Source organism: Tupaia chinensis, unplaced genomic scaffold (assembly GCF_000334495.1).
Source record: "Tupaia chinensis unplaced genomic scaffold, TupChi_1.0 Scaffold000323_1, whole genome shotgun sequence".
In the NCBI taxonomy this organism is placed as follows: Eukaryota; Metazoa; Chordata; class Mammalia; order Scandentia; family Tupaiidae; genus Tupaia; species Tupaia belangeri.
In genome coordinates this window covers 1,397,684-1,408,061 of record NW_006159817.1, presented here as the reverse complement: position 1 = coordinate 1,408,061, position 10,378 = coordinate 1,397,684, and the positions used below count along the sequence as shown (strand labels likewise).

General features: G+C 48.4%; 1 protein-coding gene across 1 annotated transcript in view; it reads left to right on the top strand.

Annotated features, from left to right (window-relative positions):
* The window catches only part of TPCN1 (two pore segment channel 1), a gene marked incomplete in the record, with an annotated part of 99,292 nt that overhangs the window by 494 nt on the left and 88,420 nt on the right, over nucleotides 1-10,378 (top strand). Inside the window, 2 exon segments of the mRNA XM_027773129.1 lie at nucleotides 12-162; nucleotides 6,828-7,060. Coding sequence (XP_027628930.1) covers nucleotides 6,949-7,060 — 112 coding nt within the window.

Below are 10,378 nucleotides of genomic sequence, written 5' to 3'. Positions count from 1 at the left end.
GGTGCCGTCGTCTCCGGCGGCTGCAACAGCTCCGCGATCGCGGCTTTGGCGGCGGTGCCGGCGGGCTGGGCTGCATGGTGCGGACCCCGGCGCGCGGTCCGGGTTGCTGGGGCGGCGCGTGTAAGGATCCGAGGGGTGCGAGAGCTGGGTCCGAGACAGAGGGTAGGGGTCAGGGGTCAGAGGGCGCGGAGTAAGGGTTGGGGCTGGCTCCTGGGTGTGGGAGGCGGGAGAACTGGCCAGAGGGGCCGCGAGGGAATCTCCTCCGCCCGCTGTGCCACTAGCCCAGGCTGGGGCTTTGCACTCGGTGTCCTCGCCCCCGGCTTTCTGGAACGACCCCCACGTGGGGGCCCTGATCGCGGAGGGGAGCACGTGGAGCTGGGGCGGCAGCTTTGCGTTTGACTCTCTGGTCCGCTCACCTCCCCCGCGCACTCAGGTGACCCCGACGAAAACTCGTGCCTGGGTCGTACTTCTTCAGCGGCCCGTGAGCTGACAACTGCCCCTCTGTCTCTGGGCCCATTCCCCAGGGATGACCTTCTGGGTCTTGTATAGAAGAAGCCAAGTCCCCGCGAGGAGCCTTGGGCTAGGACTCAGGAGTCCTGGGTTCCAGCTTTGCCCCTGCACTGTGTGACCTTGGGCAAGTCTCTTACCCTCTCTGGGCCTCATGTGTCTCTCTCTGTAAAATGATGGTTTTCATTAAGAATGCAGGAACTGGCCTTGGGAATAGGATAATGGCTAAGCGGGGCGGGGGGGCCCCTGAATTCAGACTACCTGGGTTGAAATGTGGGCTCTAGCTCTTCCTCTGTTTACTTACAAGCAGCAAGTTAACCACTTGAAGTCTGTAATGTAGACATATTGGCTAAGGATTTCTCTACAGCAGCTCTGTGGACTTTTGGAGGCACATTCGTTTTCTGTTGGGGGGGAGTCTCAATAGCCCAGTTCCCCCATTCTCAAGTTGTGACAATCAAAAATATCTTCAGGCATTGCCGGTGTTCCCTGGGGGGGACACAGTCACCCCACCTGGGAGCCTCTGAACTAAGACAGTGCATGCCAGCAAACAGTCGTTAGTAAATAGTTAAAACATAAAAAGCACTAGCCATGTTGATACTGTGATAAAGAAACCTCTTCTTGATGAGTTGAGAGGATTCAAAGATTGTTTTTTCCTGCCTTCAAAATAAATACCAGAGATGATTGTCAAAACCGAGTAATGGACACGAAGAAGTTCGTTTCTGGATATTCGGTACTTTGGAGTATGTTTGAAAATATCCGTGGTAAAAAGTTAAATGACCAAAACCCATAATTCTTAAGACAGCCCAGGGATAGCTTGTCATCTGGGATTTCTTCTCTAGTCTCCTCGCTACGGAGGTTGAAGAGTGCACTAAATCCCTAGAAAAAAAGAAAGTCTTGTCGCAGGAAGTTTGCTGGGCAGAGGGCTGCAGGCTTAGCAGCCAGTAGGACTGCGTTTCCTTTGGTTATTTTATCTTAGAAGGATGTGCAGGGATCAGAGTTATTCTGATGATCGTGAAAGGGGTAAATTCCCCATTTTTCATTCGGTGGGTCAGTCCCACCAAGTGAGAGGGAGGCCAGGTTGATTGAGCGCAGAGGCCACCGCTGGAGGAAGAAATCTGCTGCTTTGTTCTAGTTCAAAGGTCTGCCCTCACATCTGCTGAGTCGCTGCTTTTCTCTGGGTCCTTCTAAGCGGAAACTGGAATGTGTATAAATAGGAACCCTAACAGACTGGCTCAGAGTGCTTTAAATGGGGAGCAAAGGATGAACCCTTCTGCCCTGTGACTCAGGACATCATTTGGAAAAATATTCCTGTCCCTTTCTTCTTCAGACACCTAAGTCTGGGAGAATAATGCCTAGTGAAGAATGATATGGGGGTCAGCAAGTGGAGTAGTGGTTTGAAGTGCCGGACTCTCACATGATCAAGGGCAGTTCAAGTCCCAGATCCGGTGGCTTAAAACTCAACATGGGGTGTGTGTGCGTGCGTGCCCAAGATCCTGAGAGCAGAATGGAGGAGAAGGGACTGTGGCGTGGCTATTCCTCCTGGGGGGTGATTTCTCGCTTTCTCTCTCTCTCTGTCTCTCTGGAGAGCATACACGAGCATACACGCTCTATAGCAAAAAATCTCTCTTAAGAAGAAAAAAGAAGGACACGACGTTGTCTCCCAGCAGCTCAAGTAAAAGATGGTAAAAAGGAAAAAGATGGGCAAATACAAACAACCTGACATGCTGATTCTTTTTTTCTCTTTTTCTTTTTCTTTTTGGTTTAGTTTTAATTTGTTATAGGATGCATGCACTTGCTAAAGAGAGACAGAGAACAGACAGAAATAGTGAGAAAGCCCCCTCCCTGGGGTAGAGCAGTGCCACAGTCTCTTTTCCTGGATTCTCCTTTAAAGATTTTGGGCACACAAATGCATGCACCCAACTGTGTTTTTCTTTTTTGGGGGAGGGTTTTGCTTTAGGGCGTGTGCACTCGCCAGAAAGACAGAGCGAGACAGAGAGGCAGAAAGCAAGAAATCACCCCCCCAGTGGGGATGGCCACACCACAATCCCTTCTCCATTCTCCTCTTGGGATCTTGGGCACGTATGCACACGCACCCAGTATGAGTTTAAACCACCGGCTCCTGGACTTGAACCACAGTTGACTATGTGGGAGTCCAGTGACATAGCCATTACACCAACGGCTGGTTCCCCAACTCTGTTTTTCAAGCTGCCAGGTCCAGGACTTGAACTGTGCCATCATCCATGTGGAATCCAGCTGCCTTAAACACACCACCAGCTGGCTCTGACTCTTCTTTTATGGGTCATCAAAGCGGTTTACAACCTAAATACCATGACCAGGGCTTGTAGAGGAATTATAGTGCAGAGACTAGGAACACAGGTCTGGAAGTCAGATTGCATAGTTCAAAGTTTGGCTTTGTAGCTGTGGGTTCTTGGGCAAGTTACTTAAAGTCTCTGTGTCTGAAGTCTGCTCTGGATCAGAGAAGAAATAATTCTATCTCATGGGGCCATTATGAAGTTTCGACTTTGACCTACAAATGGCTGATAAGGTCCCTGGTGCAGAGGACGCACTAATTGAACATTTATTCCAGGTTCAGCATCCCTAATCTGAAAGCCAGAATTCAAAAAATTTTTTTGCTTAAAGAATTATTAATTGAATTTTATTTCTTCTTCAATTTGACCAGAGAGAGAGAGAGACAAAGAGAAAGCAAGCCACGACGTCTGGGACTCGAACTGCAGTTGGCCATGTTAGAGTCCAGCACCTTAACCAGCATGCCACCTGCCAGCCTCCCCATCCCAATTTTTTTTTAATTTACGTTTTTTGTGAGATTTTTTTACTATAGGGCACATGTGCTTGCTGGAGAGACAGAGAGACAGTAAGTGAGAAATCACCCTCCAGGAGGATGGCCACGCCACAATCCCATCTCCATTCTCCTCCTGGGTTTTTGGGCACGTATGCACACAAGGCTGGTATGAGTTTCAAGCCACCAGGTCTGGGACTCGAACTCCAGTCAGCTATATGGGAGTTCAGTGCCTTAACTACTACACTACTAGCTGGCTCCCTCCCAATAAAAAAAAAAAAACAAACTTAATTTTATTTACTATTATTGTTTTCAATTTACCAGAGGTTGGAGGAGTGAGAAAGCAAGCTGCCAGATCTGGGACTCCAATCACAGTTGGCCACGAGAAACTCCAGTTCCTTAACCACAACGCCAACTCCTGGCCCCACAGGTTCTGCAGTCCTAATCCAAAAACCCAGAATTCAAATTTTTTTAAGCGCCTACATAATGACACAAAGAGAAAATTCCCCTCCTGAGAAAAAAAAAGGAAGAAAGAAAGAAAAATTCCCCACCTGGCTCCCCACAATGAGTCATATTCTAAATGCTATGATATAAAAATATTATATAAAGTGACCTCAGGTTACATGTATAAGGGGTAGATGGAACATAAATGACTTTCATGTTTATTTTTAAAAGAATTATTTTTCCAATTTTATTGATTATTCCTATTTTTAAAAAATTGGACCAGAGAGAGAGGGAGGGAACATGAGAGCAAGCCTCCAGGTCTGGGACTTGAACTGCCGTTGGCCATGTGAGAGTCCAGCACCTTTACCACCATGCCAGCTGCTGGTCCCCAAATTTCATGTTTAGTCCCATGTCCAAGTTATTTATTTATTTATTTATTTGGAGAGATTTTTTTGCTATAGGGCGCGTGTGCTCACCAGACAGAGACAGAGACAGACATAGAGACAGAAAGCGAGAAATCACCCCCCAGGGGGGATGGTCACGCCACAATCCCTTCTCCTCCATTCTCCTCTCGGGATCCTGGGCACGCATGCACACGCGCCCGGCGTGAGTTTTAAGCCACCGGGTCCGGGACGCGAACTGCGGTCGACTATGTGGGAGTCCAGCGACACAGCCATTATGCTAACTGCTGGTTCCCCTTCCAAGTTATTTATTGTGTATGTGGAAATATTTTCAATCTGAAAAAAAATAATCCAAAATCCAAAACACTTGTAGTCCCGAGCATTTCAATGAAGGGATATTCAATGTGTACTTTTTTTTTTTTGGAGAGGTTTTTGCTATAGGGCATGTGCACTCGCCAGACAGACAGACAGAGACAGAGAGACAGAAAGCGAGAAATCACCCCCAGGGGGGATGGCCACGCCGCAATCCCTTCTCCTCCATTCTCCTCTCGGGATCTTGGGCACGCACGCACATGCGCCTGGCGTCAGTTTATGCCACCAGGTCCGGGACTCGAACCATGGTCGACTACATGGGAATCCAGCAACATAGCCATTACACAAACTACTGGTCCCCAACCTATACTATTTTCATGGTTATACTTTTTTCTTCTCTTTAATATCTTTGCAAAGCTCACACCAATTTGTGTCATTCTGAGAAGTTAGTGGTTGGGCGAGTCGGTTTTTGGTATGGCCATCGGAGAGTGTATTGACGTAAACCTAGATGGGGGCCTGCTACCCACGTAGGCTATGTTGTGTAGCTGATGCCCCCACTGCCGTGTGTGTGTGTTTGTGTGTGTGTGTGTGTGTGTGTTCTACCATTGACAGAAATGTGTCCCGCCTGACTCCGAGGTATAATGGGGTGGAGGTGGGACACATTAGCTCTTACTCTCCAGTAATAATTACCCCTAGCTTTTCCATATTTGTCCTTACTCCTTCCCCCCCATCTTTTTTTAAAAATAATTATTTCTTTGATATTATTTATCTGTGTGTGTGTGTGTGTGTGTGTGTGTAGGTTTTGACCTTAGGGTGCGTGCGCTCACCAGAAAGAGAGACAGAGACAAGAGACAGACAGAGAGTGAGAAAGCAAGCCTTCAGGTTTGAGAATTGAACCACAGACAGCCCTGTGGGAGTCCAGTGTCTTAACCACCACACCATATGCCCCTCCATATCTTAATTCTATTATACCGTATTAACTTTTTTTAAAAATAATTATTTAATTTTATTTATTCACTCATTTATTTTAATTTGATCAGAGAGAGAGAGAGAGAGAGGGAAAGTGAGAAAGCAAGCCACCAGGTCCAGTACTCAAACCACGGTCGGCCATGTGGGAGTTTCCAGCACCTTAACCATCACGCCACCTGCTGGTCCCAACTTTTAAAAATTAAGGTATAATTCATGTACCACAAAATTCATCATTTTAAAGAGTATAACTCAGTGCCGTTTAGCATCTTCACAAAGTTGTAAACTGTTCCCACTGCCAGAGCATTTTCATTAGTGACGGAATTTTTTTTTTTTGAGAGGTTTTCGCTATAGGGCGCGTGCGCTCGCCAGCCAGACAGAGACAGACAGAGAGACAGAAAGCGAGAAATCACCCCCCAGGGGGAATGGCCACGCTGCAATCCCTTCTCCTCCATTCTCCTCTCGGGATCTTGGGCATGCACGCACATGCGCCCGGCGTGAGTTTAAGCCACCGGGTCCGCGGTTGACTACATGGGAGTCCAGCGATATAGCTATTACGCTAACTGCTGGTCCCAACGGAATGTTTTTTAACATTTAAAAAAGTTATTTATTTATTTATTTATTTTTTGGAGAGGTTTTTGCTATAGGGTGCATGCGCTTGCCAGAAAGAGAGAGAGAGACAGAAAGTGAGAAATCACCCCCTGGGGGGATGGTCACGCTGCAATCCCTTCTCCTCCATTCTCCTCTCGGGATCTTGGGCATGCACGCACATGCGCCCGGCGTGAGTTTAAGCCACCGGGTCCGCGGTTGACTACATGGGAGTCCAGCGATATAGCTATTACGCTAACTGCTGGTCCCAAAAGTTATTGTTATTTTTTAATTTGACCAGAGAGAGACAAGTTTTCTCTCCATCTCTCCCATGAGCACACGCGCCCTCTTGCACTCACAGGAGCAAGGGAGAGAGACAGAAAGTGAGAAATTGCCCCCACTGGGGGGCGAGGGGCTGGCCATGCTGCAGTCCCTTCTCCTCCATTATCTTCTTGGGGTCTTGGGAACACATGCATACATGCCCGGTGTGATTTTTAAGCCACTGGGTCTAGGACTTGAACCACATCTGCTGGTATCGAAAAATATTAACTTTTTTAAAATAAGGAGCCACATGCTTTTAAAATTTTTAAATTATTTTATTCATTTATTATTACTTGTTAGTTTGACCCAAGAGAGAGAGAGAGAGAGAGAGACAGAGAGAGAGAGGGAGGGAAAGTGAGAAAGCAAGCCACCAGGTCCAGGACTCGAACCATGGTCAAGCATGTGGGAATCCAGCGCCTTAACCACCCCACCACCTGCCGGCCCCCTCAAAATATAATAATTGTCTTTCTGTTTTTGTCTCCAACCCTTAGAAGATGCCTCTAATGGAGGAGTGTCTAGGAAGCACCTCTGGGCCAGTGGCTTTGCAAAGGAGCTCACAGCAGAGACTGTTCAAGACCCTGGACATCACATCCTGAGGGCCACAGAGAGAACATGGCCGTGAGTTTAGATGACGACGTGCCCCTCATCCTGACCTTGGACGAGGGCAGCAGTGCCCCGCTGGCTCCCTCCAACGACTTGGGCCACGAGGAGCTGCCTAGCAAAAGTAAGACGAGAGATGGGCCGGGGGTCACGACTTACTTGTTGCGGGTACCCTGTCACCTGACCCCACATTTAAGGGCCAAGTTCTTCTTTAACTTTTTTTTTTTTTTTTTTTTTTTTAATTGTCAGAGGATTTTTGCACTCATCAGAGACAGAGAAAGGGAGAAGGTGAGGAAGAAAATGCCCCTCCATGGGGCATGGTTATGCTGCAGTCCCTTCTTCCTTTTTCCATCTTGTTGGGATTTGGGGCATAGACACACATGCACCCAGAGTGTTTTTCAAGCCTCTGGGGCCAGGATTCAAACTACGATCAGCCAGGCCACATGGGCTGATCCTGTAATAAATGTTCACATGGGCCGAGGTGCATGGAACCCCCATGGCCTAGTGCATAGTTCAAGTCCTGGATCTGGCTGCTTGAGGGGCATGCCAGACACCTACGGACGTGTGCCCAAAATTCAAAGAGGAGAATGGAGAAGGGACTGTGGTGTGGCCATCCCTCTGGGGACGATTTCTCACTTTCTCTCTGTCTCTCCAGCGAGCGCCCGTGTGCTATAACAAAAATCTCTCTTAAAAAAAAAAGTAAACAGAGGGGACCAGCAGTTAGTGGAATGGCTATGTCGCTGGACTCCCATGTTGTCGACCGCGGTTCAAGTCCCAGACCCAGTGGCTTAAAACCCACGCCGGGCGTGTATGCTTGCATCCCCAAGATCCCGGGAGGAGAATGGAGGAGAAGGGATTGTGGCATGGCCATCCCCCCAGGGGGGGATTTCTCGCTTTCTGTCTCTCTGTCTCTGTCTGTCTGGTGGGGGCACGCACCCTGTAGCAAAAACCTCTCCAAAAAAAAAAAAATAAAAAAATAAACAGAGACCAGCCGATGGTATAATGGTTACATCACTGGACTTCCACATTGGCTGACTGTGGTTGGAATCTGGAACACAGCAGCTTGAAATGCCGGGCGTGTGTGTGTGCATACCTGAAGTCCCAAGAGGAGAATGGAGAAGGGATTGCAGCATGGTCACCACCCCTGGGGGATCCTTTCTTGCTTGCTTTCTGTCTGTCTGTCCAGCAAGCACATGTGCCCTGTAGCAAAAATCTCTCTGAAGAAAGAAAGAAACAAACAAACAAATGGGGTCAACCATATGGGATCTCGCGTCTGTTAACCACTACGTCACAGGGCGACCTATGCCCCAAGTTCCGATGCAGAAACTCCTCCTGGGCGACTGGGCATAGCCCAGCTGTGCAATGTTTCTGGGGCCCTCCTGGCCCTCCTGGAGTCCTGGCAGCCCTCAACCACTGCACCCGAGCTCTGTCCTGGAAGCTTGGCGGGGACCTCAGGCAAACCTGCTCCTTGGCCAAGTTCCCTGCTTCTTTCCTTGCTAAAAAATTAAAAAAAAAAAAAAAAAATCAAGTTTCTCTGTATTAACGCACATGCTCTATGACAAAAACCTAAAATAAATAAATAAATAGATAGATGGAAAGAAAGGAAGGAAGGAAGGAAGGAAGAAAGAGAGAAAGGAAGAAACCAGGGTCAGCAGATGGCACAATGGTTACATCGTTGGACTCCCACATAGATGACTGTGGTTCGAGTCCTGGAGCCGGCAGCTTAAAACTCATGCTGGGTTTATGTGCATGTGTGCCCAAAATCCCAAAAGAAGAATGGAGAAGGGATTGAGGAATGGCCATCCCCCCAATGGGGTGATTTCTTACTTTCTGTCTCTTCTCTCTGGCCAGCGCATGCGTCCTTTAGCAAAAATCTCTTTTTGTTTTTTAAAGAATTATTTTATTTAACATTTATTTATTTTATTTTGGTCAGAAAGGGATAGAGCGAGCAAGAAAGACAGAGAGAAAAGAAAAAGCAAGCTCCCAGGTCTGGGACTTAAACTGTGGTTGGCAATGTGGGAGTCTAGCACCTTTAACCAACCACGCCACCTACCAGCCCCATAAAAATCTCTTTTAAAAAAAAAATTAGAAGAAGCCAATTTCAGTCCCAGCCTCCTCTGTCTCCGTGAAATCGTTGGCAGGAAAACAGCATGGGTGTTTCTTCTGCCCGGTCGAGTCCCCACGTTGCCCTGGATGGGATGGAGGGGGCGAGAACTCGTTGAGATCCATTGATTTGAGGGTTTGGGGTTTTGCTTTGTCTTCCTCTGAGCCTAGCACAAAGTGAACCCAAGAGAGGTGGCAAGCCTTAAATTTTTTACATTTTAAGTGTGTTTCTGGCAGAACGAGAGTCCTTAAAAACCTTTCTGGTCCTCGTCCCGAAGCCATTTGCTTCATTCGCTCAGGCCCCAGGCTTGGGAAAGGCTTAAAATAACTTGTCTTTTCTAGCAGGCCCTGAAATGGCCCTGTGATGTAGGGGGCCCTGAGATGTCAGGGACTGGTGCCTGAGGGTCTCCTTAGCAAGTGGAGGCTTTGCTGTCTTCAGTGTTGCTCCACCAGGCGGGGGTACAGCTCGCTGTTCCCAAGTGCGCTTGGGGCCAGGGAAGGATGCGCCTGGCTCACCCATCTGCTTGTCCAGAGAGGGCACAGGAGTGTGGCAGCCTCCCCTGGGAAGGGATGGAGAACAGTGTTCCTGGGGGCAGGAGCATGGACGGAGCCTTGGCTCTCTTGAAATGCACCCAGCTTTGCATCGACATTTGCCCCAACCCAGGGTGGCAGAGCTGGGTGCCCCAGCAGGGTCAGAACTTGAACCAGATCCTTCCCTAAGCGCCCCTCAGTGCTGAAAAAGCAGCTCTGATTTCAGGCCTTCATCTGTTTTCTTCCTGCCATCCCCTTCTAGGTAGGCCTATTATCCTTATCTCACAAGGGAGATACTTGTGGGTCCCAGAGGTTAAGGAACTTGCCCTGGGCCTGTGTGCCTTCTTGCTGGACTGGTCCCATTGCTTGCCCCAGCCCCCGGTGTCACACTGATTTCCGTCCACAAGGCCTTTCCTAGCCTCTTGTTTGCTCACGAACTAGGTTCCGTTTTGGAAATCCTGCTGATAACACCATTTCTTTGAAGCCTTCAGTGAACTTCCTCTTCCTGCCAGAGCTAATTGCTCACTGCCCTGTTCTGCTTGGTATCTGATGAGGCTCCCAGATCCCCAGGTCCCCGGTAGCTCACTGGGTGTTAAGAACTCTTTAACCACCTGACCACCTACAGAGCCCTGAGTTCCATCTGTCTTTGTATCACATAGCTCAGTTCTTAACAAATCCTGGTGCAGATAAACATAGTCGGGTGTTAAAGGGAAAACTTCAAGACAGTTGAATTTAGTGGAGTTTAACTGAGCAAAAGAAAACAGGATTCGAATTGGGGACCCCAGAACGGCACCCAGGGGATTCTGGG